Raw genomic sequence first — 27,453 nt, forward strand, 5'->3', positions numbered from 1 at the left:
CTGAGAAATTACGCGTCGGTCAGTTGTTGGTCAGCTGAGGACGTTCACGGCAGTGACGGCACACCGTTGGTCACCAGATCAAATACTGTAACTAGCCCTATACATGCCGCAATCAAGTCCAACCAATCACAACGGGAGCGTATTTAGCAAGAGAAGCCACCAACTTCCCAACCAATTCAGACTGCGCCTGTTTCTTCAAGTCCCTCATCTTGACCTCGCGAACAGGCATCCCCGCCGCTTCCCTGATCTGCAATAGTTGGAGTAGCAACGACCACTCAAACTGCACGTCGTCAAACAACAGCGTTCGCAAATCTGGGAATGCATCTCGTCTGCCAGCACATGAGAGGAAGCCCATCAACTGGTTCACGATACGTTTGGAGACCGAGAGTGTCGTTATGCCTGGGAATGCGTGGGCAAGTGCATGCCACCCGTCGTATGCCATGGACCTGCTGCACAGCGTGAGAAGGCGTACAGAGGGAAAGGGTGGTGCTCCACGCTTCAGCTTGTCCATGAGCGACTGGAGATCACGTGATGGGGTCGCGGCGTGGAAATCAAGTACTAGCTCACGTAGGACGGGGGCTCGTATCGTCCGGAAGACGGTAGGGAGGTACGTCCTTGAAATGTTTGGCCCGGGCTTTAGGACCATTGTCTGGAGCAAGGGTATTTCGACAACGGGAAGATCCCTGCTGCGAACATAATCCACGGGTTCACCGACCAGCGTGAGATGAGTCAGCGACGTGAGATGAGAGAGAAGGTTGCTGAAAGTCTCAGGGGAAAGACCGGAAACCCACAAGCCGCTTAAAGTGAGCATGGTAAGGCGGTCTGCAGAGAGGAACAGATCTGAGGAGATGGATAAGAAATGTATTAGTTCGGCAAGTGTGAGTGAAGACATACCTTCAGTGAACAAAAGATGTCTGCTATTCGGGATGTTTAGCGGATAGTGCACCATGAGTTCTTCAAGCATTGGTGCCTTTATGCGCTTGATCCCGTCTAGAAGTGTTGGGAATGGGAAAGCCCCATGGACTTCTAAGCGGCGGCAGACATGAATGTGCGAGAGAATAATGCGGGATATGCGCAAGTAATCTGGGTCAAACTCAGGCGAGCCCTGAAAATCGCAAAGAATGCCAGTGAATCGCATGTCAAGCAGCTGTCCTTGTGAGCGCGACAAGTAAAGATTGACAAGATCTACATTCTGCCGGAGGAAGAGTCGGATCTCCGTCCAAAGCAACGGCATCTCGAGCGCCACAGCTCTCCAATGCTGTGAAACACTCGTAAGCAGAAGCTCGGGCCTGGGTCGGAGGCGCAGACTGGTGAGCGCGCAGGAAGAAGAGTGGTCTTCATCCGCTTTAGTGGTTGCTCTGACTGTCTCTACAAATATCATCTCGAGGAGCTCGTTCGGGATAAACGAGATATACGACACGCCATACGTCACTAGTTCTTGGTTGGGGCACAGGGCCTGTGCATCCATGATGCACGACGTTCGCTTTGCCTCCCCCTTCAGTCTCGCAAGCCCTTGCGTCATGGCGACGAATTCTAGCGTTATAGTCCTAATCCGCCAATTTGATTCATCAGACAAGCACATACACGAAGCATGTCACTCACATTGTCTGCCTCCTGGTCGTCTTGGTGGAAGCTCACACAATGCGGTCATTAGTTCTCAGCATTGAGAAACCACGCGTTTTATAGTCGAAACATCAAACCGCATGCAGGCACCGGGTAGCTATTTCACCCAATCACCAAGTGACACCGGTCTTGATGAGGCATATCCAGGGCTTGAATACCCGACTAGGAGGGCGGAGACGAAGAAGCGGCAAAACAAGCTCAGTGGAACTTGTTATCTGTAACATTTGTGTAACATGAAGGTTCTGCTATTACGTGAGCTTTCCCCAGCTCATGAGCGAGCGCTCTCATTGGTGGAACTGAGATTCCGCGGTTACAAGAAACGGCACATTCCGTGGACTAGTCCGACTATGACTAACCCTGAAATGGGCGCTCAATGAACCTTGTCAACGAGCGGCACATCGAGCGAAAGGCTTCACCGCCCTCTATTCATACTTAGGGACGGGCGTCATAATATATCATACGATCAATGCCCATGCATCTGATATGCAGTCAGTCTGAATCTCCTGATTCAATAACCATATATACAGGTATTCAGTTATCGAATATCGCCACTACAGCCTGTCAGGCTGTGACAGTAATTCTCCGAAGTTCGCATTGTACTGTTCTTAGACTTCTTCTTTATCTTCTTCTTCGTAGTACTACACACGCGGGGGTAGGAACATGTCTTACCACGTTGGTAACGGCACCGCCATTCTTCAAGATTTGTCAAGCTTTTGTAACCCTCTTGAAGTGTTGGCTCCATCCTTCAAACTCAAAGATAGAATCTCGCTGAGGGCATTTCCTTCAAGGTCGGATCAAAGCTGCTGACAATTTGCGCCGAACTTCTTATTCGTTGGCGCTTCGTGGTCAGACTGGGAAATCATTCGAACAATAGAGACGCATTCGAGGGCGTCGCTTGTTGCCCAAATCGAGTGCGCAGCGCGCACACAGCAGCGTGCATGCTTGCGTGGAACATAATTAGCAACGGAGCGTGGACCGGTCTCCCAAGCTCAGAGTCAGAATAGCTATTTGGGGCGCGCCACTGTATCAGCGAGCCGTTGCAGAAGGTCGAGGGCACCGTGTTGCCAAACGGTCGACCTTCCGACTCGACCGTCGAAATGCCAGTGTGCCACGCAGTGACAGTGAGCCATGCTACACTGTTTATTGACCATCAATCATTCAAACTGGAGAGAGCAGTCAGCTTTATTCATCAATAGTCCGTTTGAGACACTCCACCAAATGACGACATTCAGGTCATCCTCATGGCCTTAGCCTGTTGCCAACATATACCCCATGTACACCAGAAGAAACTCCTTTTGGAACCACTACGTAGCATTTACAAGTTGGCTGGAAACTCTCCACGGATTTTGATAAGTGGTGGGCAGTCGCCCTACATGGGTTTATGTTGGACCTCGGGCCTTGGCACGGTACACAGTTGCGCCGTACTGCAGTAGGACAAATTCACTTGTTCATGGGAAAGGAAGCAACACCCTCAGATCCCTTCAACGAGGGAATATCTGCCTGTCAACGTCACGACTTACTGACGAGTTAAGTTTGCGACTTGCTCTCAAATCTAGTATCTTACAGTTTGTCTCTAGGGATGATGGCGTGATAATCCTGTGAGACCCGAGGTAATCCGCTCATTGCAAATGTGCACTCAGTCCACAAATTCTCTACAAATTCTCTACAACTGTTTATCCATCGACTTCTGACTGCGTTCACTACAGACATAGCTTTGCTAGCAGAGGCTACCAGTTGCTGGGCAATGATCTTATTATCCCGGCAGCTGCCAGACAACCAAATTGTTCTCAGTGTTTCTCTTCTTGAGGAGGCATTATTGAGGTCCCCATCCATCAAAGAGAACCCGACTTGTTCTAGAGCTGTCTGGTCCCCGGCCCGCTCTTGGTTCTTGAGCGAAAGACGGTGGACTTAAACAAGAAACACCGCAAGGTATACTGAGGGATGATCTCCGGACGAAACTTGCGTGAGTTTCCGCCTGAATGAGTTTCCCGTTATGATATTGGCGTACAGTCGCAGTTGCTCACCTTCCACGAAACGCCAACCTCGAGAAGTTGGCACTCAACCTGCTCTCGATTTGTGCCCCGTTGCACTACACGAGTTCCCCCATGCTTTGTGGCGTTCAACCGACTGAGGTGCTAAATATCATTTTCTGCAACTAATACCGGGACACGAATTGTTGTCCTTCTAGATTGTATTCGTATCTCCCCCGAGACTCCTCGCCCAGGCGTGGGTTTTAATGGTTCCAGTCAGGAACAGCGAACGCCGCTAGCTCTCACAGGCAGGTGCCTATGAAATACCCCTACTGTATCGAATGTCCTTACAGCAAGTACGTGAGGCATCGTAAGTACCTTTCAAATTAAAGTTCTGGTTTTCTACTAGTGGACCCATTCACTGCACAGGGTCACTGAGTAAGTATTTCCGAAGCCCAAAAGTGCGTTCGCGGGAAACTAATGGCCGTCGTCGGTACCGTCAAGGAATAATCCAATGCATCAACAAATGCGTGGACGGTGGAATGCACGGATGGGGGATTATATAGAGCCACGGGTATGTGCGTTCAACATCGCTCTACGGGCAATATCATGATAGCTGACTTTCGGGCTAGTAAGTTTATATCCAGGTTACACCATGATAAGCCTGCTGATATATGAAAACTGTTTGTGGTTTGATTAACATACATCTGGCTGTGGTCCCGTAAAGATTCTAAGTGCCTCTTGTCTACACATGAAGTGAGTGCGTTGGTGGCCGCTCCGTGTTGGTGATTGTACCCGCAGTCAAATTGGTGCAAGGTTGGAAGCTGAAGGTTAAATCGCTAGAACAGTCACAGAGGACTCTCCGGCTGCAAGCATAGTTTGGTCAAGGATTAGTACTACTGCACACTAGGGCTATCAATTCAAAGACGACAGTCACGCATTACGAAAAAAGAATATAAATAGTTGGCTAGCCCTGCGCACAATTGCAACGTGACTGATCTGTCAAGAACAGTTTAATGTTCAGGTTGGCGACAGCAGGAGTGTGAGAGAGGCGAGACATATGAGACGATGAAGTGAGAAGTGATCAAGTGATTGGGCCAGAGTCGCGTAAGAAGACCTTAGCGGAGACTAGCGGAGACTATAGCTGTACACTTCCTTTGGCAGTGACGAAATATCGTGCGCGCTTTACGGCCACCCATCATGTCCTTGTCCCCATCCGCGACAACGTCAAACGTCTCAAACATCCCATCCAAACGGCGCAGGACACACAGTCTTATCGCACAAAGTAGCAACCATAATCATCAAGACATGAGCCAATCCCCAGCGGACACAGCCCATTCATCACAACAGCCGCAAGCTTCCGCTCACATACCCAAGAGAGGCGCAAGAGCTTGTACTGCTTGCAGGAAAGGTAAAAACAGATGTGAAGGAGAGGTACGTCTATTCAAGACCCGCTTGCAATCGCCCCCTCTGCTCACTGGCCCGCCTCTCCCGCCCCGGCCCGGCGTCACATTCTTTAGGCTCCATGTCGTCGATGTCAGTTGAGTGGAACTGCTTGTGTTTTCGAGAAACCAGAGAAGAAAAACACCAGTGCTATGCCTGGCGCCAGTGTTGAGTGAGCTTCAGCCGGCATCGGGCAAACTTTCCCCGTCGTCACTTACACTACTCAACAGGCGCCTATCTCGCCTCGAGGGTCAATATCTGGTAAATATTCAACTGCTTCAGCTGTCTGTTGCACTTTGAGGCTATCTGACAACAACACACTTCAGGTTATGCAGAGTCAGATGATTGGCATGCAATCCTCTTTGGACCGCATCTTATCGGCTGTCCAGAGCCAGGCCTACGGTACCCCGAGTCAGCACCAAGGTTACTCTGGGGGCATGGCTTCTGGGCCCAGTCGCGATGGCTCTGGATTTATGTCGCGCAACGGGTATGATACGCACGGGCATGCGGGAGGGCAAAGCTCTCAGCCACGCTCCCAAACGAGGTCATTCCCGCCGCTTCCGGGGTTTGCTCCACCGGTTAGTTCGCTTGCGAGATCAGTTTATAAACATGTCTGATAAACTTTTAGCCTCATAAATATGCAACTTATGGCATTGTGCCCAGCACAACACCATCGTCGGATGACGAATCAGAGGATACGTTGCCTCGTGCTTCGCTCAACGCGCCGATTGAAGCTCTTCAAGGTTTGGCAAATGCTGCTGCAGAAGCAGCCGCTGCGCCATCAGCATCCCCACCAAGGTAGTTGTTTCATATTTGTGGGCTGCACGAGCATGCTGATCACTTGGAAATCAGAGTTAAAAAGCGTTCGCGAGTGGAGCCCATCCCTCGGAATGCATTCCCTCATGTCATTGAAAAGGTGAGCTGGTTTCGAAATGCCGGATTTTTGCACACAGCATAACATTGTTGTCTAGGGCCTTGTCTCCGAAAGTGAGGCGCGCGAGCTCTATCATATGTAGGCGTTTCATGGATGTGGTCTTCTGCTCCTTTCTGATCATTGTTGAAGTTTCTTCGCTGGTTGTCACGTCTTCATACCTTTGTTCGATCCGAATTATGACACATTCGAGAGCCTGATGGAACGCACTCCGTGGACATTTGACGCGATACTTGCCATTGCAAGCAAAATCAGGAGTGGCAATGGGCCGCTCAGCTCAACATTCTACAAGTGTCTAGAAGAAGCGCAGGGCATTGCACGCTCGTCGTTATTTGGCCCGATAGTGCGGAAGGAAGCTGTTATGGGTGAGGGTTTCGTCTTGAATATCTTGCTGCATCATGCCTGACCAGTCCAAGGGATGCTGCTGTTGGCCGCATGGAGTACAAACGGATGGCTCCCTAGTGGTCATGCAATGCGAATGGCGTTAGATCTTGGTCTTCACCGAGCACTGGAGAAGCTTGCTGATGATTCAGGGAAAAAACGCACCGAGGAAGAGGAGCGTGACCTGGGTATGCATTAGAGCAACTGTTTTTATCGTCCAGAACTGATTACCCTCCCAGTCGTGTCGGCGCGTATCTGGCTATGCCTATACTGGTTTGATCACCAGTAAGTCGAAGAATTTGGTCACCTTTAACTTGTGTCTCAACAGTCTTTTCCAGGATGAGTCTTGGCACTGGTCGTCCTATTGTACTGCGAGACGAGAGCTCTATTCGACACTGTCGTATTCTTTTGTCGCATCCGATGGCATCACCAACCGATGTAAGGCTGATTTCGCAAGTGGAGCTGATCGCTCAAAAAAGTAAGAAACCTTTCATGAGGAGATATTGATACCTACATTCGTTATTTGCAGCTCAAATCTATGAAACTCTCGCGCCTCTCAATGGGCAGGTTAATCATAATACGCTCGCCTTCATCCGGCGTGCAAATGTTGCGCTTGACAAGTGGTGGCAGGACTGTGACAATCTTCATCGTTCGTAGTTGACTTCGTCTCCTCTACCTTCCTGATTGCCTACGCAGGCCAGACAATGGATGAGAATTCTCTTCCGAGGAAAATACTCGTCGGAGAACTGCATTATGCTAAACTCTGGCTCGTCTGTGTAGCTCTTCGAGGTGTATCCTGGGATAAGATGCCTTTTGAGCAGCGTGAGCTTGCGTTCCAGGCGAAAGATGCGGCTTTCAACTGCCTCTCTATTTTCCTCAACTCCGCTGAGTACCGGTGGGTTTCTGTTTTGATCGTGTCCCGTTGCTTCGCTTAAATATGATCACAGAGCGGCCTTGCGATATGCAGTCCACGACAGCCTCGTAACGGCGGCATTTTCTGGTCTATTCCTGCTCAAGATGGCAAATTTGTTCCCTGCGGAGCTTGACCTTACAGCGATCACAGCACAAGTCGAGCAGCTCGCACAGCTTCTCTCTGACGTTGCAGCCGAACGGTTCGTTTCCCCGCTCTTTCTCAACTTTCTAGCTAATTTCTGCTTCTAGTTATGCATTAACGTTGCGTATAATGCTCGCCAACCTCCGGCGCAAAGTCGGGATGATCGCAGGGCTGAGTGCGCCTATGACCACCATGCCCCCACCGGCCTTGAACGAAGGACTTGTTGCACACAGTTCGGGGCCTTACATTGATCCGTCGGGAATGTCTGCGCCTTTCACTATGGAGGAACTAGGTTTCGCATGGCCGAATGATCGTGCCACGTTCAGCCCGAGCGCGATACCTATGTGGTTGCAGGAGAAGAACCTGACGGACCTGGGTTTACCCGTGAACGGGAGTGACGGCATTTTCATGGATGTAAATGGCATGCATGGTTGGAGCGGAGACTTTGCGCCGATGCCAGGGGCCTGGTGAGGACGCGACTGTACATATGGCAGCGACGGTTACGCGCGCTGAGGGTTGGTAAAATGCATATTATGTGTCTGATACTCTATGTTGGTCTTCGCCGCTCGTTTGTGTCCCGTTCTTACACGTTCTTGCTTGTCTCTTGAATCAGTAACGATAGTGGTATCTTACGAATTTAATTTGTATCATCACATGCTGAACAAACATTGTAACATTGCAAATGCAAATTGTCCTACGGCGCACATACGGGGAGAGAAGGTGAACAGCAACACGGCAATACACATCTAATTAGAGAGCGTGTCAATCCATACGTTACTCTTCGTCATCTTCGCTTTCTTCTTGGTCCTGAAGGAACTGGAAATAATGACATAAGTTTGGTGCGTGATAGGATGGAAGGGGGATCTGTGGACAAACCTTGACCAGGCCTTCGGTGGCCTTCAGGAAGTGCTGTCTTCCTTGTGGCTTAGATCCCTTTTGGTACCAGTAGATGATCGCCTGGTCAGAGACACAGTCCTTATTGTACAATACCTGTGCAATTCGGTAAGTCATACATGTATTGCCAATCACCATATCTAAACAGACTCGGAAAAGGGGTGAGATACAAGCGGTAGGATCAGGTGCCTACTGCCGAATAGGTCGACACGGCGGCCACCACACCACACCCAAAAGGGCCGGTGACAGACGAACAAAAGAAGTAAGACTCGAAACACACCTTCAGGATCTGTGGGAAAGCTTTCATCACACGTGTATCGTCATAACAGTAGACCTGTACGATATTGATCAACGCGACCTCGGTTTTGGGGCCTTTACAGAAGGCCACGAGAACTGGGGCGAATTTCTACAGATGGCAATGGTGTCAATGGAAGCTTCAATAATAGGAAAATCGAGTCACTTACCCCGACCTCACGTAGTGCGAGGCCTTCGATCTGGTCAGGGCGTGCACTCCAGTCTACGGAAGCCATGAGGCCCTGCCAGATGCTCTGTATAAGCTCCGTCTCAGGGAGCTGTTGCTCCTCTAGTTTAGTCTGGATTGCGGATATGATCTGTGTGAATCATGAGTTCCATGACTGAAAACGGGCGATACGTGTGCAAAAATGACGCACTGATTCACTATCATCACTGCGTTCTACCACTTCCTTTAGTTCCTTCATGATTGCGTCTTTCGCGATCGCATACTGCTTCTTCGTGTACCAATCGGCCACGGTAGGGAGGTTTTTCTCCCGGAAGAAAGCATCGAGAACCTTAGCCTCCCTTTTGTTTGCAGGGAAGAAGAGGAGTAGATCTTTGATATTGCCGCGTTTGAGGGTCGCGGCAAGGTGATCGATCGACTGGTCGGTGAGGTATGCACGAAAGACAAGCGCAAGAATGTTGATGGACTGGTCTACGGTGCGGATGAGAATTTTTGGGGTCAATCGGCATGGAATGGTGCGTGAGCTCACCGTTCTTGATGAGGTGATCCTTGGTCAGACTCTGCAGACAAGCTGCGGTCACAAGGCCCTGCGAAAGGAGGAGACCAATTGTCATGGCGAGTTTGTCGCGCTGCTCAGACGACCATCGGCCGATGTACTGCAGGAGTGTGGGGAGACTTTGCTCCTCGAAGGGTTTCTGAAGATATTTGAACCTAAATCCCTAATCAACACCGCATATACGATATATCGCGGGGGACCACAATCGCATGCACCTTCGATTCAATTTGTTAAACACATCAACATACTTCTTCAACTCCTCGATGTCGGGCGGGTTGCGTGCGTTGAAAATGGAGAATGGCGACATGGGCGCGCCATCATCAAGATATGACCCACCTGGCTGGATGAGCCCGCCAACGAGGAGGATCTCAAACAAGGCGTCGGCATATTTGAGATACTCGAGTGTACCACCAGCCTGTACAAGTTTAGCGCTGAATCCCTCGAAATCGTTCTCTGTAACTGTTTCAAGATGTTTATAGAGCTGGTCTCTAAAGACTGGAGATCGACATAAGTAGCATTATAGATTGATCGGAACTGGGCAGTCTCACCCGCTGGCTCGTGCTTTGCTTGTGCTTTGACTTGGCCTTTGCGTGCTTTTATGCGAACCCCCTGGAGTGAAGGCTTTGGGACTGCTGATTGCTGAGACATCCACAGTCTGCGAGCGATGTCTAGAGCGTGGATCAGACGATGGATTGAGCTCAGCTGCCGTTTAACAGGATCCAACAAGTGCTTGTTCGGAGATATCCGAGTGATCAACATCGATGAGCACGTCTGCGACGCCAATATCATAGTGATCCATTGATTTCTTAAGCTACAAAAACTCTTATAGTAGTACATGATGAGGCTGATATAGACACAGCGTCTGAATGGAACCAATTCCTTTGATTGTGCCCTTCAAGCAGTTGTTGGCGATAACAACCTCACTAGAAATATTCGCCATGGGAGACATTGGGAGTGCAATATCATATATTTCTCCGGCGGGGGCAACAATATTGTCCTCTGGTGAACTCGGGTTCCTTCCAGTTGAATATGAGGAGCAGCGCGAGGTCGTTGGCGGTAATCAGCATCAAGTTTGGTTACATCTGTGTCCACAGGTTCCATGCGACGTTATAGTCATGGCAATAAACCTGTTCAACATATGATGATCCTGCCCGTCTAAGCTACAAAGACTCGGATCGTAGTACTTACCTCTTCGTTGTTCGTGTGACATCGCTGTGGAGAATCACTGTGGATTCAAGCTCACGTGAGGAAGTGGATCATAGTGGCTCACTCAAGACAAGCTGTGCTAGTTCTCCTCTTCACTTGTCATCGTAAATAATTCAGTCCAAGTATCAACCAATCCCGACGACGGTGAGTCAACAATATTCGTCGTCAACGTTAGCGTTTAACGTTTATGAACGTGTTCATGCCGTAAAGGAGCCGCGACACCGCTTGCTGGTCGCCTTAACGTATGTAATCATTCCAGCTTGACACTTTGGTGACACTAACTGAGTACTTATCCTCGATAAGATCTTTCAACTAACGCGCAGCACGAACTCCATGAACCTCCGTTTCACAGACTCTCCAAATGCACGCTCAAAATCAATCACGACTGCCGACGGCATAGACACATTTGGTGTGCGTATTACCCATACTGTAGCACTCAGGGAGACTCATTGCACACCTAGATCTTGAATCAGCACTCTACAGGAAACGCTGCCTACCAGGTAGGTATATTCGAGGATGTGGGTACACGACGATATATGGAAGATGCACATTCATTCGTGGTCGACTATGCTGGTGTGCGAGGGCAGGGATTCTTTGCTGTTTTTGATGGTCATGCAGGAAAACACGCAGCTGAGTGGTGTGGCGCCCATTTTCACGAGGTTCGTATAGCCACTATGTTTTTGTGCTAATTAAAACGCGTGATCATGTGCAGTATCTCCTCGATGCACTCCGCACTTCCTCCAGCGCCACTATTCCGGACGTTCTAAATGAAACATTCCACAACGTCGACAAACGCATTTCTCGCCTCAGCGAAGAATCCGATGGTAAGATCCACTCAGGATGCACAGTTGTAACCGCCTTCCTTCGCATCGAGGATGCAGATGGACGGCAATCCTTCCTCCCTACACCTCCACTTTCCCCGCCGTCCCCTACTGAAAGCGGGAGCCGCAGTGGCAGCGAGTCTCCGACAGAACCAACGGATGAATCTAAGGAGACAGGCAAGAAGACAAAGAACAAGTCCCCTGCTTCGGCTTCCCGTTTTGCAAGGGCGCTCAAATCCCTGAGCGGCTCCTCACAAACCTCACCCTCTCCCCCCTCTGTACTCTCCGCCACACGTAGCCCGACCTCTCCACCTTCCATGCACACACACACAATTCCAATCGATCCACCAGTCAACTCGCGGCGCGTGCTTTATACCGCCAACGCGGGTGACGCACGCGGGGTACTCTGTCGTGCGGGTCGCGCAGTGCGCCTCACTTACGACCACAAGGGAAGCGATAAGCAGGAGGCAAAACGTATCACTGATGCCGGTGGATTTGTCATGAGCGGGCGCGTCAACGGCGTTTTGGCAGTAACACGGAGTCTGGGAGACAGCAGTATGAAGGAGTATGTCGTTGGGAGTCCATACACGACTGAAACCGAGTTAGGAAGCGAGGACGAGTTCCTGATCCTCGCTTGTGATGGGGTAAGTAGCCATGTTTGGTGCCTTTGCTGCGAAGTATTCATTCTCGTGTGATTGTGCAGCTTTGGGATATCACGGGCGATCAGGGAGCGATCGATCTCGTGCGGCATATTTCGGATGCACAAGCAGCCGCAGAAACGCTCGTGAAGCATGCTCTAGAACGGCAAACAAATGACAATGTCACTGTCCTCGTGGTGAGGTTAAAAGCGCTCGGATCCGCAGAATCCGTGGTACTCGCTTGAGTTTGAGATGTTGATTTGCTTGGGAGGGGGGCAAGTGAGGGGTGTTATTTTTGCCATGGCTGACGCCTTGCTGTTGTTTTAGTTGGTTCTTGTAATCGCTTCATTTCGTGCACGAGCATTCCGTTTACCTTGACTGCACCCGTACTCTACTAATATCCGTTCAATGTAGATTTTGATGTGTCCAGAGCTGATCAATATCCGTGAATTGCCAAAAACACAACGAGATGCATCCCGTCGCCTGGGCATACGGAGTCGCAGTGCTCCATGAAGCATTGAAGCTTGTATTAGAAAGAGAATATTATGTGAGCCCATTAGTTTGTTATACAACTGTACGATAGTTTAAGGCTACCGCACATACTGTAAGTACAACTTGTATATGCATGCATGTATATATTCGTGTATGGCCAAAAAATGCAGGTGATGCTTTACGCACAGCCTAGCAGTCAGATGCTTCAATGCCCCGCTCCCTTACAACGCTGAAGCCACCAATAATGCTATTGACTAACGCCCATTGCTCCATCTCTGACTGCTGCTGGGCCCTGAAACGCGTATCCCAACAATCAAGATCGACCTTCTTCAAGTAGGGGAAGAGGCCGCTGATGATGAGAGCTACGTCCACTGGGGCCTCGATGCGTGAAATTCCCAGGGCGAGGAATTTGATATGCTTGTTGCGAATTCCACCACCGGGGCACCTGAGATCTATGCCTTTCAACTGGGTGGTATCTATGGCAAGAACGAGCGAAGTCAAAGCAGGACAGCGCCGAAGTAAATCAATTAGCCCACGGAATGTCGGTTTTGTTTTATCGGCGGCATAGCACTGAATTTGGAATAATTGGAGCTTAGGCCAGGCTATTGCGAGCTGGCACAACTCCTTGTCGGACATGGAAATGTCGCAGACCCTCCCAACAAGCAGTCGAGTTAAATTGTGGCATGCGTGCAATGGTCTGAGGAAGTTCCGGTTGGTTGCCTGTCTTGAAAAAACTCCATCAAGGCTGACGATTTCAAGTTTGTCGTTATCGCATCTCTCCTGAACGATGGCGAAGAACTGGGATATCATTGTAGATTCACTCCCGGAGGAGTCCGCACTCCAATCCGCGAATTTGACCTTGATTTCTTTGCTTCTGACGACCTCAAATGAGCTCAAGAAGTTCGAGGCGTGCTCGACTTTACAGGTGGAAAGGTCCAACAATTTCAAATTATGAAAGCCGGGTAATGGTGGAAGCAACTTTGTGTCCCAAGTTGACTCGGAAGATGTTGTCAAGTCCAAGCTCAGTGACTGCAGAGCTCGCAGCTCCATGTAATGCTTGATGCTTTGGATTCCTAGGTCCCACACGGATAATGAATGAAGATGGTAGAGCTGAGAGATAGGTCGTAGGATGAAGGGTGAAATTTTAAGCAATGAGCCATCAGATGCACTTCGAACGTTCATAGTCATGTTGTGGAGGTGAGGACACGAGCTCCCAAGAGAGGAAAGGACCGATAGAAAGGCAAAGGAAGGTATGGAAATCTGCATGTCCAACTCCACTAAGGACGGTACAAACGCCATGCGCAAGAACTCTGCAGCGCAGTGGGTTCCACTGCCACGCCATTGTAATTTGCTAAGGTTCGGAAACAAGGATGCAGGTGCCGAAGAACAAGACAACATGAGCATACAGAGGGGCTCGATAATGGCCAAGTTGTCTGATTCCGATACAGTGATTGAGTGCACGCGGGACGTGTATTCGAAAAGAGTAGCCCACATCCCGTCGTCGAGAGGTTTCTGTGATACCTGCGCAAGTGAACTCAGTCTGAAGTCCAGAACCTTATGCTATGATAGTACACCCACCACCGCTCCTTTATGACCAACGCCAAACCGGTCACTTGGTAAACATTTGACAAGTGGCTTCACGGACTGCAGATCCCTCCACAGGGCATTAAGTGCTGGGTGCTTAAACGCGCGGCATGTGGATGCAAGTGCAGGAAGCGATCTGCGTTGAGTGTACGAGCTAATCGTTCATATTATTTCAATGTTCGTCAAAGCCGGGTGCATCATGACCAACGGAGATGATAGATTCAGGTGGGATAGTTCCGTCATAGTAGTCAAGAGACAAAGATGATCAATAAAATCTGGCGAAGGCGATCGTGACCGTCGAAAGAAGGGAACAATTGGTCACGTGCTCAAGCGCGAGTTAGGCTTGCCCCCTGAGTGCAAATCCCATCGCCTGGGCCGCACACTCTGCACCATGAACTTTTGAAGTTCATATACATCGAAAACAAGAGAAAAAGAACTCAGGATTAGCACGCGAGTGCATTATACAACGAATCGTACGATAGTCTAAGTCGCAGGTACTGTAAGTACTTCCAAGCACATCAGGAAATCGTTGGAGTGCTTAACACTGTGGAGGAGACTTGCCGCAAAGTTGCACGAAGTCTGAGTCAGAAATGCCCCGCTCTAATTACCGTAAACGCTGAAGCCACCAATAATACTATTGACTTGCTGTGAACATTTGCGCATATCAAAAAGTGCAGGTGAGAATTATAACCTAGATATCCGAACAAACACATGCTTCAACGCGCTGCTCCCTCACAAGGCGGAAGCCATCAAGAAAGCTATTGACTAACGTCCACCTATCCGAACTCCAAGGCTCAGGCTGAACCTGTTCAAGGCGTGGGAAGAGGCCGCCGATGATGACAGCTACATTTAGAGGGGACTCCATCGGTGAATTTCCGAGGGCGAGGAATTTAAGATGTTTGTTGCAAAGTCCACCGCCGGGGCGCTTGAGATCTATGCCGTCCAACTCTGTGGTATCAATGACAAGAGCTAGCGAAGTCAGCGCAGGGCAGAGCCGAAGCAACCCCATTAGCCCGTGGAATGTGGGAACTGCAATGGTGTTGGCATATCTGCTGAATTTGAGAACTTGGAGCTTAGGCCAGGCTTTCGCCAGTTGGCACAGCTCCTCGTCAGACATTGGAATGTCACAACCATTCTCAATGACCAGCCGAGTTAAGTTGCGAAATGCGCGCAATGAGATGAAGATGCCAAATTCCGTGGGTATCCTCTTCGACAATCCAACGAGAGAGAAGGATTCAAGTTTGTCGTTATCGCATCTTTCTTGGAGGATGGCGAAGAATTGGGAGAGCATCTCAGACCCACTAGCTGAGAACTCCGCAACCCGGTATATGAATTCGACCTTGATTTCTTTACTTCTGACGATCTGGAATGAACTGAAAAAGTTCGAGGCGCGCTCAACTGTACGGGCAGAAAGGCCCAAAAATTTCAGATCGTGAAATCCGGGGAGTTGCGTATCCGGCCGGATGTCCCAGCTTGACGATCCATTGAAGTCCAAGGATAATGACTGCAGAGCTCGCAGCTGCATGAGGTACTCGATGCTTTTGTTTCCTAGGTCGCATACCGATAATGTGTGAAGATGGTGGAGCTGGGAAACAGGTTGTGTGATGAAGGGTGAAATTTTACGCAATGAGTCGTCCGTTGCACGTGTCAATGTCACAGTCATACACTGGAGATGGGGACACAAGGTCCCAAGTGACGAAAGGACAAGGAGAGCAGGAGAGGAAGCAGAATGAATCTGCAGGTCCAATTCCACTAACGAGGGTACGCAAGCCATGCGCAAGAACTCTGCAGTGGATCTGCCCCCATCGTCGTGCAATGATAATTTGCGAAGGTTCGGGAAAAAGAACGCAGGTGTCGAAGGACAAGACAGCATAAGCAAGCTGAGGGTCCCAAGAATCGACAAGCTAGCTATTGCAGTGATGGAGTGCACGCGTGACGAATATTTGAAAAAAGCATCCCACACCTTGCCATCAGCAGGTTTCTGCAATGCCTGCGCAAGTGAACTCAGTCTCAAGCCTACGGTCATACGAAATCAGGACACCTACCAAACCCTTGCCACTGGTTTGAAATAGACCACTTGGTAAACAGCTGACAAGTGGAGTGACGGACTGCAGATTCCTCCAGAGGACATCAAGTGCTGGATGCTCAAATTCGCGACATGTGGATGCAAGTGCAGGAAGCGAACTGCGTTTCGTGTATGAGCTTATCGTGCAGAGTACTTCAAGATTTCGTAAAGCCGGGTGCATGGCCAATAAATATGATGGCTATGTAACACTTGTTTGTTTCACAACAGGAAACACGCTAAGGTAAGGTAATGTAAGTACAGAGCTTGGTGCAAGATAACTAAGAAACGCATACCTCAGTGTTGTGAAACAATAACTGACGCATGCAAACACGATGCAGACGAAGTACTTATGTGCGATGTAGACGGAGATTGAAAACATAAACGAAGGGGCGTGGTTGCCCCCAACCCCGATGACTATTAATGTTAATCTGCCCAATGCAGATAAGTTCCTTCTCGGAACGATTCTCCAACAATACTGTGGATCTGGAGGAGACTTGCAAAGTTGCATAAAACCACTCGAAAACCTGCAAGCTAACTCATGCACGATTTATATTTACAGTTAATTACAATATTAATTGTAATAATCAGTGGCAAGTACACAGTGTCCTCCATCCTTGAGAGGAGCATCCCATTTGGGCCCTGGCCCTCAACTAACCACTCTAGTACTAGCACTGTCACGATCCCCTCTTGGTTCTTCTGCTCAAGGTCTTCTTGGAATGTTACTCAAAGCGCTTCCGAGTCGCTATATTCAAAATGCGTGAAGACAGCCCGATTCTGCGTGCATCCTATTCGAAGATGCAAAGAGAGAGAAGCAATTGAGCTTGTCGTTGTCGCATCTCGGTTTGGATTATATGAAAAAACTGATAGCATCATGGATACACCTTATGCGGGGACTGCGCAGCCTGAGGAATGAAAGAGGACTGTGATTTCCCTGCTTGTGACGACCTCAAGTGAAATGAAGAACTTCGAGGCGTGCTCGATGGTGCTGATAAGGCCAAAAAATTAAATCATGAAAGCTGGACAGTGACAAATGCAACCGTCTCTCTCAAGCTAACGTTGCTGTTAAGTCTAGCCTCAGCGACTGCAGAGCTCATAGTTGCATGATGCGCCGGATGCCTTGGTATCCAAGGTCTCATACCTGCAATGTGCGAAGACGGTGGAGCTGGGAAATAAGTTGCATTGGGTGAACATTCAAAAGGCTACTTACCTGTCGATTATAGAGCGATATCGCAAACTCATGCCCTGGAGGACCGAAGAGACCAAACTGCAGCGCCGTAGGTTCCATCAGCATACCATGTGAATTTGCGGAGGTTTGGAAAGAAAGGTGTCAAAGGAAAAGCCAGAAGTATTTAGACGTCGAGTTGTCCATTTGTCTGACCGAGTTCATGCGGGATGTGTATTTGCAAAGAGTGTCCCACATCTTGTCATCAAGAGGTTTCTGCTGTACCTGCGCAAGTGAAGTACTAATGCTTTGAAGCTCATGTACTAATCATGATACATGTGAAGTCGGAACACCCACCACATATCCGTGCTCAACGGTAAACGGGTCATCGAGATTGGAGGGCACATGTTGCTATATATGTAAGTTGCATCAAAGTGTCCGTCTTTGTGCTGAGCTCGTCCAAGACGAGAGAAACCCAGTCAAACCTCGAAGAAGGCTTTTAAGCAGTCATTCTTTCTTTTCAAGGAAAAAGCCTGCAAGAACTAATATTTTCATTGCGAGCTTTCATTTAAAGAAACACTCATCAATACTTCAACGCCACACGCTACTGTCCTTCTCCCCCATCCCCGAGAGCCCTCACCACCTCTCGCACTTGGTCCTCAGTCGACCACTCTATCGACACCGTCACCACCCCCTCCTCATTCTCAGGGCTTTCCAGTGTCTTCAACTGACTATCCAACATCGCAGCCTTCATGAAATGCCCCTGACGTTTCATCATCCGGTCCATGAGCACCTCCCGCGAACCTTTCATATAAACAAACCACGTCGGAAGCTTTCCCGAGCATTTCGACCCCTCTGCTTCCGATAAAGCTTCGCCCCTTAGCACTGACCGGTAACTCCCCTTCAGCGCCGAACACGCGATGATGATCCCCGGTTTCTCCTGGCCTTCATCCCTCGCGGGACTTGGCAAAACACTACTGACGGCCGTCTTGCGGATAATCTCCAGCCACGGCTCGCGATCTGCGTCCGTAAGAGGTTCTCCACGTGACATCTTGTCTACGTTAGATTGCGGATGGAGGTCATCGCCGTCGATGAACGGGAGACGGAGAGCCTTTGAAAGCGCAGCGCCGAGAGTAGATTTGCCTGTCCCAGATACGCCCTGAGAATGTGATGAGCATGTACCGAGTGATGCCAGTCCTCGGAATTGTGATTGAGGAGCACGTACCATCACCACCAAGAAAATCGCATCGCCCAAGTCTCGATCGGCAACACTAGTACTTGCAAGATCTTCCCCTCCATTTGCGGTATATGACGGCGTCTCGGAGTACGCATTCGGATGACCAGTAGAAGACATGATGAATCACGATAGATGGCGTTGCCAGTCACGACTAAAACCAGTGCCTTAAGCTCGGTGTACTTGTGCACCTTGATGTGTTCCTTGGTTGACCGGACGTCTGGAAAAGTAGTTCCACGACGAGATGATCACTGACGATGGCCGGCGAGGAGACGCAGTCTACTATATGTAGTATGTAACTTGGAGACGTGTTTGATCCTGGGCCGGAACGATAAATCGATCAATGCAAGTTGCAACGGCTTTGGAAGGATTTGCGGACCGATATGATATTCCACTACACGTCATATCTGATGGTACATCAAAAAAGATCAGCATATGCATTTGTGACATACCGGTAAACACCAACACCACTTGCTGTATAGCGCGAACACCGACTGTCGCAGCAACGGCTGTACCCAGTGACTTGTAAGCAGTCAAACTTTGAGTTTTAATTTTTTTTTGTGACATGTACTGCTCGTGAGTCACAGTGACTAGGATACAGATACTTTTTATACCTTGTGCTCTAAACGGCGAGAACCCAGAAAATGCTAATGCTATGGGGGAGGAACATAACAGGAACAAGAGCGACCGATCGAGGGAGCTTCCGGGTCCTCGTCGAGGCTGTAGCTGTCGCGAACGTTACTATGCACGTTGATGCGAGAACTGCATGTGCCATGTATACTAGAAAGCTTAAGGAAACGAGCGCGATCTTTCCTTGGGAATAAGTATAGGATGCACGTCCCTGGTAGATCCATGGTTGTAGTATTCATAGTACAGGCGCTGAGGCACGCATCATGGATCCGAGCTTGCATCATGGCTTGCCGAGTCCGACGTTCAGCGTTGCAATCGGCATTCCTCAAGTCAGCAGTTGCGCTTTTTTCGCAGTCGACTTTATCAAAGACCAACTGCCGTGCCGACCGCGCAGGACATTTCCTTATAAATGATACCTTGGACACCAAGTAACGAAATGAAATGACTCGGATATGGACACAAAGTACGAAAAGCCGTGGTCTAGAACTTACTGCCGTACGTAGTAAGATGTACGAGATGTGAGTCAATGATTAAATGACTTGCCCCACGTTCAGCGCGGCCTCGAGTCAACAGGGTCCTCTTCCTTCTATAGTATAGAGTTCTCGTCTTTGTTCACGTCCCTTGCGGTTGCAGTAACAGCAACAGTAATAGTATTCGTGATCCATCCAGGCGCTCCGTGATTAGGCACACGAGTCTGACTGGACCCCGAGCTTGGGACTTCTTCGTGGCCATTGGTATTTAGAGCACTTCCCCCCCACGTTCAGCGCGAGTTCTTGGTCAATAATTATCTTAGCCCTGCATAAATAGCTGCCCAATTGTAGCTCTCCCCCGTCGAGAAAACATGTGATCACCCGCCCCACGGGCCAAACAACCTCGATCGGTGTAAATGAAATGAACCCACACGATAGCGTCCGTGGCAAGCCAAGCTTCCCAGCACAAAAGTACAATTGAAAGGTACCAGAGAACGTATTACTATGTATCAGATAAGCAAAACAACATCTTTTGATGTATCAGATTCATAAAACAAACATTGTATGTATATATGGGTTGGAATATATGTATGAGGTGAAGATCTGATCAGCGGGCGTGCCACAGATCAATCAATTGAATGAGGATTTCAGGTACATGGTCAGTGGGAGAAAGAATGACTGGGTCGAGGCGGAATTATAGAGCCAAGGATGTGCGTACAAACAACAACAACAACAACTCGAAAAGAAGAAGGAAAATATTGCAGGCTGGAAATTAAATGCAAAGATATGTTTTGAGGAGGGACCAATCACGATTTCGTTGCGGGAAAGACTTCTATCATTATTGACGTCACGTATGATATATCCATAAACAGTGGAATGAAGGACAGGGTGGGGGTTCAACTGGGATTCGGTAATGCGCGGGAGTGTGGGGGCTTTGAGAAGTCAATGGCATTGTACGCGGGCGGCGGAGCTTCTTCCAGAACCCCGTGGCGGCCCTCAAGCTCCTCGCAATCAAGCGCGCGTCGGTGATGGTGCGCTCTCGTAACGTTACGAACCCACCCCAGCACCTCATCGGGATCCTTCTCTGGACGGTTCCTGGTACGCGGCTGCTGTGCGGTTGATGGCCGTGTGGGCATCGTTTCTGATATCGGAGTCTGAGAAATGATGTTGGACGAGTGCGTGTAGCGATGCCCCGTGGAGGGCGAGCGAGGTATGGAGATGGGCGTAGGGGGGAGCGTACGCGCCAAGGTGGGGAGGCGTTTCGTCCGAGCAGGAGGTGAACTGGCAGGGGATGCAGGGTTTGAGGGGACGGTGGGCAGTCGGCGACGAACAACAGACCCGGAAGAAAGAGCACGGCTGCGTGACTGGGGCGTATCGCCCACACCGTCCGTATCACCGTCTAGCGGTGTCGGCGAGGCCAGCACCCCATCTTCTGTGACTAACCGATTGCGCGCGGTTGGGATAGACGACAATCGGGGCGACGATCTGGATCGGTGAAGCCACGGTTGTGATCCAGGCGGGGGGTGCCATGAAGACGGCGGCGCGGGAAGCTCTCGCCGGGTACCTGCACGTGGCGAGGGGGAAGGCTGTGATGATAGTGCCATGCAATCAGATGCGGGGATCGGCGATACCGTTGCAGGTGAAAGACTGAGGGGAGCTGAATATCGCGCGCTTGTGTTGATCCTTGGGACGGATCTGTCTGATTCATCAAAGAACGTGGATGTGTAGAACCCACTGGACGGCGCAGAACAAGGGGTTGCGGGATAGCACACGGACTCTGAAGAGATGCTTGCGGTGTCCCATGCGGTACCTGGGCGTGGGGGAAGATCAAGCCCGTCTGCACTATGAGGTCGTAATGATGGGTATAACGGTTCGCCATACACAATTTTTCGCCATTGATTTACGGATGTGGGAGGCGGTGCTGCACTTGAGATATCAAGGACATCTGCATCTTCATTGCAGCGAGTGTCGACTGCAGGGGTCTTGAGGGATGGGTAGAGAGGCTCGCCGTACATTATTTTGCGCCATTGACGTGCAGAAGCAGGAGCGGATGTGGATTTAGGAAGGGAGACGGTATCTGTAGCTGGGGTATCGAGAGAATTGGGATTGTGCCTTAGAGTCATCCAATCGTCGGCTTCTGTAACGAGGAGCAGAGCGGTGACGAAGAGGTTATCTAGTAGGGAAAGGGATATTCCAGCGTGTTCTACTTGTGGAACTGATTGGTGGACGGGACCAAGGGTTTCAAATACTTTAAGTCGTGGAGTGTTCTCGTCGTCTTGTAGTGTGTCAAGGGATGCGATGGGGCCCTTGCAGGATGAAGTTGTGCACTATTTAAAAGCGTGAGCGTAAGCGGAAATATGTCATGAAAAGTGAATTTTACCTGATACGTGCGACCAGTTCGCTTCCACTTTAGCACATGGGGATGGTTTGGTAAGCTGAATTTGCGGGAGCTGCTGGAATAATAAAAAAATGGCATGAGAGGATGGAAGGGGAGGGAATGCGAATAAACATACTTTCCAAGGCTGGCATACTTGAGGTAGCTGTCAGTGTCTTTCCAGCGAGGATCACCCATTTGTATGAGGGCACCGTGGGTATCCCTTCCTTTGCCCTTGAGAGGGAGTTCTTTGGGCCAACATATGTCTGCAATCTTAACAGAGGCACCCCAGGGATCTGAACGCCAGACAGTAGTTGAAGAGCCGACAGTTTCGACTGAGTATAGAGGAGTTTCTGCTACGAGGTCTGTAGCAACGGAATCGAGGAAAGAAGGAGAGGACAGCTTGAGAACGAGAAGAGGTCTCTGTTGGCGACGGGAAGCCATATCGTCGCGAATTTCGAGGCGGTGTAGGTAAGGGAAGATAGCAGAGGGATTAGAGGTTGATGGACCTGGTACGGGAGAGGAAGAAGTGAGTGATTTAGTAGGCGCCTTGAGCTTCTTTGGACAGGCTCGCGGGGGTGGACTTAAACCTGGAGTCGATGATGATGATGGGGGGGAAGGTGAAGTAGACTTGTTAGCACAGCTTAAAGATACAGACGGGGGAAGGGAAAGGCGTTGAATAGGCGGGGGAACGAAGGGGGAGAAAGACGGTTTGTCAGAATCGCCGATGGAAAGGGACATGAGCGCCCGATGCATGACAGTTGCGGTTAGTAGAAAAGGACGGATGGCCGTTAAACCGGTCACTAACTAGGATGTGGATGGAGTACGTAGACGATGAACCTGGTTAAGATGGGTAAAAGTGTTACTTGCGAGCCTTCTGGTAGCAATAAGAGAGCTACTAATAGCCAAGCTTTTTGATGGTCAGCGGTCCTTGACGGCCCTACGTTACACCGTTCTTCGCTTATGTTTGTCCACGCAAACAGGCACATATCCCCGACTACCTACTTAATTATGTCATTATAAAACTGCTGTATCACCAATTGCAACCAACTCAGACTGGGCTATACATCTAAATCTCAACGGCGAGCTCTCCCTAATTAGTCTCTCATCTTGAATAAAAAAATACTTCCATGAAACATCTTCTCGCTCCCACCCTTGACTGAACTGAGCTCACACCTCAGAATAACAACGGCATGTACCGAAACCTCGAAGCTTTATTGTACAAACATAATTCAGTCGTCCGGGAGATGAGCGCTGAGCGCTCTTCCCTTTTGTCACCCTTCACTAAATTATTTATCTCACTACCAACCAATATTACTCGTTTATAACTCCGCTTTAAAGGCGTAATGGCGCGTCAACACATCCAAATATCGCCAACGCGCTCTTTTCCACACGATTGCCACTTCCCCTACATCGCCTGCAGCTGCGCATAAGCTTACTTATCCTTATTGTTCCCATCATGTCCACAGAACCAAAGTAAGTTCGATACAGTCAGCGGCTATTCGGCGACCGAATCTCATTTTCATTTTAAGATCCCCAGCAAAAAAGGACGCGGTTACCTCGCTCAAGTCTCCCGATAGCAAGGGCAAAGGCAAGGCAAAGGTTCCCCTTGAGGACGTATCTATGGAGGAGGAAGAGGAAGACGAGGAGGAGGAAGACGACGACGATAGTGACAAGGAGATGGAGGAGGTACGACTTTCTTTGTTCATATTTCTGATAGCACTGAAACTCGCGTAACAGGAGGAAGAGGAAGATGATCACGAGGAAATTGACCCTAGCGCGATTCTTCCCCGCCGCACCCGGGGTACACGCGTCGATTACACATCCGAGGAAGCCCTCAAAAAGGCCGGCCTCACAAAGGATGACCACGATGACGATGAAGAAGAAGGCATGGAACAATAAGTGTGTCGTGTGCAATTACATTAATATCGTTCTCGCTTTGCTATGCTTTTGGTCAAGGGGCGGGGGGGGCTGTAATATTTGGCTGCCAGAGACTCATACCTTTGCATCATTTCATGTTGAAACCCACAAAAGCAATTCCACATCCTTGCTTGGCACTTTATTCGCATGTCCAAATACAGACGTCGCACGTCGCATTCATGCCCGCTTCACTTCGGCGATGGCGGCCTTAGTACTCCAGGTATTTTGTATCGAATACTTGTAATGGTGGTAAGTTACTAATAAAACACTGGTACTGGGACCTGGAATGTAGATGTCGGCAAGCTCAATACTAGTACTCGTAGGAGAGACCGCGGGCACAACGCCGAAGGTCCTCGTGTAGGCTCCCGCAAAGTCAATCAATTATGATGGCACTGCCTTCAAATATAAACATGCTCCGTTTGCTGCGTCTTTGTCACTGCAACACCTACATCTTTGAGGCTAGTACTCCACGGGCGGTCCACAGCTATATATATACGCTACAATAACGCTAGTGGCACAGTAGTGGGCCAGCTGTACTTAGTATTGTAACTCAACTGTATCCGGAGTTTGAAGAGGGCCAAAGATTCCCAAGTATTCCCAACTGGGCTTTGACAACCGAAACACCAGGATCCAGCCGGAGCAGTCTACATACTTCACTCAACACAATGGATCACGGCTCGATGGATCACGGCGCGCACGAAATGGCAGCAAGGTGCTCGATGCACATGCTCTGGTACGTCCCACCCAACCCCAAAACCCCACCTTCACCAACCTGGTGACATCCCATATCCACAGGAACACCCAAATCCTCGACACATGCGTCGTATTCTCCCAATGGCACATCCGCTCGCACCTCCAGTTTTTCCTCTCCTTCCTCGCTATCGTCGCTCTAGGCATGCTGTACGAGTACCTCCGCGTGTACTCGAGGGACTTTGATACCCGCATCGCGGTGAAATTGAGAAGCGGGCGTAGGACCCCGCTTACGGCGAGTGGGCGCAGCTCGCCTGAACGTAGCGATGCTGAGGAGACTGGGTTGTTGAATGGATTGAGGGTCGCGAGGAAGCAGGGGTGGGTGTTGGGTATGACACGTGGCACGACTGAGTTGACTCACTTTGTCTTTGATAGATTGTCGGTGCCGCCTCTCTATCGTGTTATGCGTGCTGTGCTCTATGGAGCCAGCGTGGGCTTGTCTTTCTTCTTGATGCTTGTGTTCATGACGTACAATGTATGTTCCACTACTTGTTTTTTTTTCGAACATTGACTGATTCGTTGGCACACAGGCATACCTCATTTTTGCAGTCATCCTTGGTGCCGGGGCGGGACACTACATCTTGGGTGGAACTATGGAACCCAACGGTCCTGTTGAAAAGGGGATGGCATGTCATTGAGCTATGTACACCAAGGAGGCTGCTATTATGTATCTCATCATGCTTACTTCGATTAGTCTTCGTAGAGTCCATAGACGAAGATACTCGTTCCTTCTACGTGTCGATATATAATATACCATGCTCACTCCAAAGGTCGAAGAAAATTGTTGTACACGAATACAGCTAAGATCTATTACTTCATCTCCGTATCCTCATCCTTCTTCGCAAGCCCTTGCGCCCGAAGCAGGGCATCGATTTCTGCTGGCTTGTAGATCTTGGCTTTTGGTGCTTTCGCCTCCTCATCATATGTGAGGACGGCAAATTCGACTGTGGATGACAGATCAGCGCGGGATCTGAAAAGAAAGTAGGACGAGAGCTTACGCTTTTCGCTCCCGAGAGTTGTGCTGTCCATCGTCTTGCTCATTACCCTTAGTACGAGCCCGATCGCCTCCTCGACGCCCAAATCGTCCTTGTACTCCTGCTTCAGTAAGCTCTGTGCTGTGCCATTGTTCGCCCCGATGCATGTTGCTTTCCACCCGGAGTAGTTACCAGATGGGTCGGAATGGTACAGTTGAAAATGGTAATGTGGGTCGTAGCCCGCATATAGCAAAGAGACACCGAAAGGACGCAGACCTAGACGACATCGTCAAAAGACTCGACAGACGAACAAGAGGAAACAACATACCTCCAAATTGCGTATATCCTTGCTTCATATCGCACAATCGTTGAGCAAGAAGCTCGACTGGTATATCATCATTATACTGCAAAAGATGCTGCTGTGCCACCGTCCGCGCATAGTTCACCAACGAATTCGCATCGGACGTGATGCCTGCGACGCCTCCGATCACATTTCTGCAGAACCCAGAAATTGATAAATAAATTTGGTGGGTGGGTGTGGAGGGGGTGCTCACGAGTTTAATAAGAACATCTTCTCTCCGCTGCCGCCGTAGCCCCCGCCTTCCTTTGCGCTCGAAAGATCAAGGAGCTTCCCTGTCACACGTTTCTCAGCGGCCAGGACAACACCGTCCTTTGCGAGTACGCCGAGGACTGTTCCTGCGTGTGAGATGGCTTCCATGGCATATTCGACTGGAATAATGAGGTCAGGTTTTGAGCAATCTGCGACTTTCTGGTGAGCGTACTTTGGTAAAGCCGGCCTGGGTAGGATGAAAGCGAGTCAGATCAGCACTATTAGTCGATGATAACAGATGCGCACCTTCCGGTGAGAATATTGTCGTCCGACCTGTAAATCAATGGATAGAGTAAATGGATTCAGCAGCGTTGGGGCTGCTATGATACGTACTGTCATATCTTCGGGCCTGGGCAAGTGATTCATGTGAGCGTTTGCGTGGTAACAGTGTTTATAGGGTGTACATACCATGGTTGATGAATCAGGGGACGAGGAGGAAGGAGCGCACTAATAAGATGGAACTTGTCACTGACGCGTTCCCTCGAGATTGAGTTGGCGTACGCGTCGGGTCAGGTGGGGGGTCGCCGGCATTTGCCTGACTGTACTTGTTGACCCCTCTCCATTTTGACATGCCCTGCGGCGTGCGCACACCGACCCTCAACCGACCTCACCAATGCATCACAATGGCCATTACAATTTAGCTCTTCATGCAAACATCTTCTTTGGCCATTTCACGCTACTGAAGATTTGTACATGAATGAATTTTCTATGTGGGAAGCCGAGGAAATCAGTTGCTCTGCTCCGAGGAGTCGGCTGCTTGCTAATTTCGAGCACACTGGAATCGGAACTTGGTCTCTCCCGTTATGAAGAAGGAGCGGCTTTCTTAACTTGTCACCTGCAATATTTATTGCACTTTGAATGCAAAAAAAAAATGATATTAGCGAGTGCGCATTAATGTGTTCTCCTGGGCAACTCCTTGGCACTCAGTTCTACGTCTCCAGGTTACATGGGCCACGTCTCCTCTTCCTTGCCGGTCATCGTCATCGATCATCTCCTCATCTTGTCGTGGAATCACCTTTCCAGACTGGTCAGCCAAGGAACGCGTAAAGTACAGCAAGGTACACAACTTGTACGCCAAGCTCGAGGTGCTATATCACGCATCGACGTTGTGGCAACGCCATCCACCGTGACTCGCCATGTCTCTTCCTGATCGTCATCATCCGAGCGGGTACGCCGAGGCACCGATATATGCC

At 49.7% G+C, this 27,453-nt stretch overlaps 11 protein-coding genes across 11 annotated transcripts; 4 read left to right on the forward strand and 7 right to left on the reverse strand.

The window, feature by feature from the left end:
• Positions 1–59: 59 nt before the first annotated feature.
• DEU56DRAFT_807320 (uncharacterized protein) lies at positions 60–1,856 on the reverse strand. The gene is made up of 3 exons (XM_041353389.1): positions 1,603–1,856; positions 895–1,547; positions 60–840 (listed from the first exon to the last, which is right to left on the reverse strand). Coding segments are annotated over exons 1-3 (1,383 nt in total). The 5' UTR covers positions 1,605–1,856; the 3' UTR covers positions 60–112.
• A 2,844-nt stretch (positions 1,857–4,700) lies between these two features.
• DEU56DRAFT_394271 (uncharacterized protein) lies at positions 4,701–8,041 on the forward strand. The gene is made up of 15 exons (XM_041346002.1): positions 4,701–5,027; positions 5,114–5,208; positions 5,267–5,297; positions 5,363–5,614; positions 5,665–5,834; positions 5,889–5,952; positions 6,008–6,048; positions 6,100–6,332; positions 6,384–6,536; positions 6,588–6,633; positions 6,687–6,826; positions 6,878–6,997; positions 7,045–7,243; positions 7,296–7,460; positions 7,510–8,041. Exons 1-15 carry the CDS (start codon positions 4,794–4,796, stop codon positions 7,871–7,873), a joined length of 2,307 nt encoding a protein of 768 aa, XP_041207897.1. The 5' UTR covers positions 4,701–4,793; the 3' UTR covers positions 7,874–8,041.
• Positions 8,038–10,098, reverse strand: DEU56DRAFT_807341 (uncharacterized protein). The gene is made up of 8 exons (XM_041353390.1): positions 9,879–10,098; positions 9,546–9,825; positions 9,304–9,485; positions 8,968–9,245; positions 8,761–8,907; positions 8,577–8,702; positions 8,279–8,392; positions 8,038–8,218 (listed from the first exon to the last, which is right to left on the reverse strand). The coding sequence occupies exons 1-8, from the start codon at positions 10,087–10,089 to the stop codon at positions 8,177–8,179; spliced, it is 1,380 nt and encodes a 459-aa protein (XP_041207898.1). The 5' UTR covers positions 10,090–10,098; the 3' UTR covers positions 8,038–8,176.
• A 771-nt stretch (positions 10,099–10,869) lies between these two features.
• DEU56DRAFT_913337 (phosphatase 2C-like domain-containing protein) lies at positions 10,870–12,240 on the forward strand (the record flags this gene model as incomplete). The annotated part of the gene is made up of 4 exons (XM_041357507.1): positions 10,870–10,947; positions 10,998–11,195; positions 11,249–12,001; positions 12,061–12,240. The coding sequence occupies 4 exons, from the start codon at positions 10,870–10,872 to the stop codon at positions 12,238–12,240; spliced, it is 1,209 nt and encodes a 402-aa protein (XP_041207899.1).
• A 436-nt stretch (positions 12,241–12,676) lies between these two features.
• DEU56DRAFT_981123 (uncharacterized protein) lies at positions 12,677–14,314 on the reverse strand (the record flags this gene model as incomplete). The annotated part of the gene is made up of 3 exons (XM_041359818.1): positions 12,677–14,008; positions 14,066–14,225; positions 14,280–14,314. The coding sequence occupies 3 exons, from the start codon at positions 14,312–14,314 to the stop codon at positions 12,677–12,679; spliced, it is 1,527 nt and encodes a 508-aa protein (XP_041207900.1).
• A 448-nt stretch (positions 14,315–14,762) lies between these two features.
• DEU56DRAFT_981124 (uncharacterized protein) lies at positions 14,763–16,630 on the reverse strand (the record flags this gene model as incomplete). The annotated part of the gene is made up of 3 exons (XM_041359819.1): positions 16,430–16,630; positions 16,117–16,372; positions 14,763–16,061 (listed from the first exon to the last, which is right to left on the reverse strand). The coding sequence occupies exons 2-3, from the start codon at positions 16,315–16,317 to the stop codon at positions 14,763–14,765; spliced, it is 1,500 nt and encodes a 499-aa protein (XP_041207901.1). The 5' UTR covers positions 16,318–16,372; positions 16,430–16,630.
• Positions 16,631–17,605: 975 nt separating this feature from the next.
• Positions 17,606–19,124, reverse strand: DEU56DRAFT_807355 (P-loop containing nucleoside triphosphate hydrolase protein). Its single transcript, XM_041353391.1, has 3 exons — positions 18,985–19,124; positions 18,524–18,926; positions 17,606–18,457 (listed from the first exon to the last, which is right to left on the reverse strand). The coding sequence occupies exons 2-3, from the start codon at positions 18,650–18,652 to the stop codon at positions 17,903–17,905; spliced, it is 684 nt and encodes a 227-aa protein (XP_041207902.1). The 5' UTR covers positions 18,653–18,926; positions 18,985–19,124; the 3' UTR covers positions 17,606–17,902.
• Positions 19,125–20,348: 1,224 nt separating this feature from the next.
• Positions 20,349–23,002, reverse strand: DEU56DRAFT_394576 (uncharacterized protein). Its single transcript, XM_041346003.1, has 3 exons — positions 22,146–23,002; positions 22,013–22,082; positions 20,349–21,959 (listed from the first exon to the last, which is right to left on the reverse strand). Exons 1-3 carry the CDS (start codon positions 22,760–22,762, stop codon positions 20,529–20,531), a joined length of 2,118 nt encoding a protein of 705 aa, XP_041207903.1. The 5' UTR covers positions 22,763–23,002; the 3' UTR covers positions 20,349–20,528.
• A 463-nt stretch (positions 23,003–23,465) lies between these two features.
• Positions 23,466–23,908, forward strand: DEU56DRAFT_756636 (uncharacterized protein; the record flags this gene model as incomplete). The annotated part of the gene is made up of 3 exons (XM_041350051.1): positions 23,466–23,482; positions 23,539–23,695; positions 23,747–23,908. The coding sequence occupies 3 exons, from the start codon at positions 23,466–23,468 to the stop codon at positions 23,906–23,908; spliced, it is 336 nt and encodes a 111-aa protein (XP_041207904.1).
• Positions 23,909–24,606: 698 nt separating this feature from the next.
• DEU56DRAFT_737775 (Ctr copper transporter) lies at positions 24,607–25,314 on the forward strand (the record flags this gene model as incomplete). Its single annotated transcript, XM_041348611.1, has 4 exons — positions 24,607–24,659; positions 24,722–24,994; positions 25,052–25,151; positions 25,207–25,314. The coding sequence occupies 4 exons, from the start codon at positions 24,607–24,609 to the stop codon at positions 25,312–25,314; spliced, it is 534 nt and encodes a 177-aa protein (XP_041207905.1).
• A 129-nt stretch (positions 25,315–25,443) lies between these two features.
• DEU56DRAFT_858375 (N-terminal nucleophile aminohydrolase) lies at positions 25,444–26,765 on the reverse strand. The gene is made up of 8 exons (XM_041355294.1): positions 26,669–26,765; positions 26,594–26,609; positions 26,507–26,533; positions 26,433–26,447; positions 26,205–26,379; positions 25,979–26,145; positions 25,675–25,926; positions 25,444–25,620 (listed from the first exon to the last, which is right to left on the reverse strand). Exons 1-8 carry the CDS (start codon positions 26,669–26,671, stop codon positions 25,487–25,489), a joined length of 789 nt encoding a protein of 262 aa, XP_041207906.1. The 5' UTR covers positions 26,672–26,765; the 3' UTR covers positions 25,444–25,486.
• Positions 26,766–27,453: the final 688 nt, after the last annotated feature.

This window comes from Suillus clintonianus, assembly GCF_016758775.1.
Source record: "Suillus clintonianus strain FC179 chromosome Unknown DEU56scaffold_41, whole genome shotgun sequence".
Taxonomy (NCBI): domain Eukaryota; kingdom Fungi; phylum Basidiomycota; class Agaricomycetes; order Boletales; family Suillaceae; genus Suillus; species Suillus clintonianus.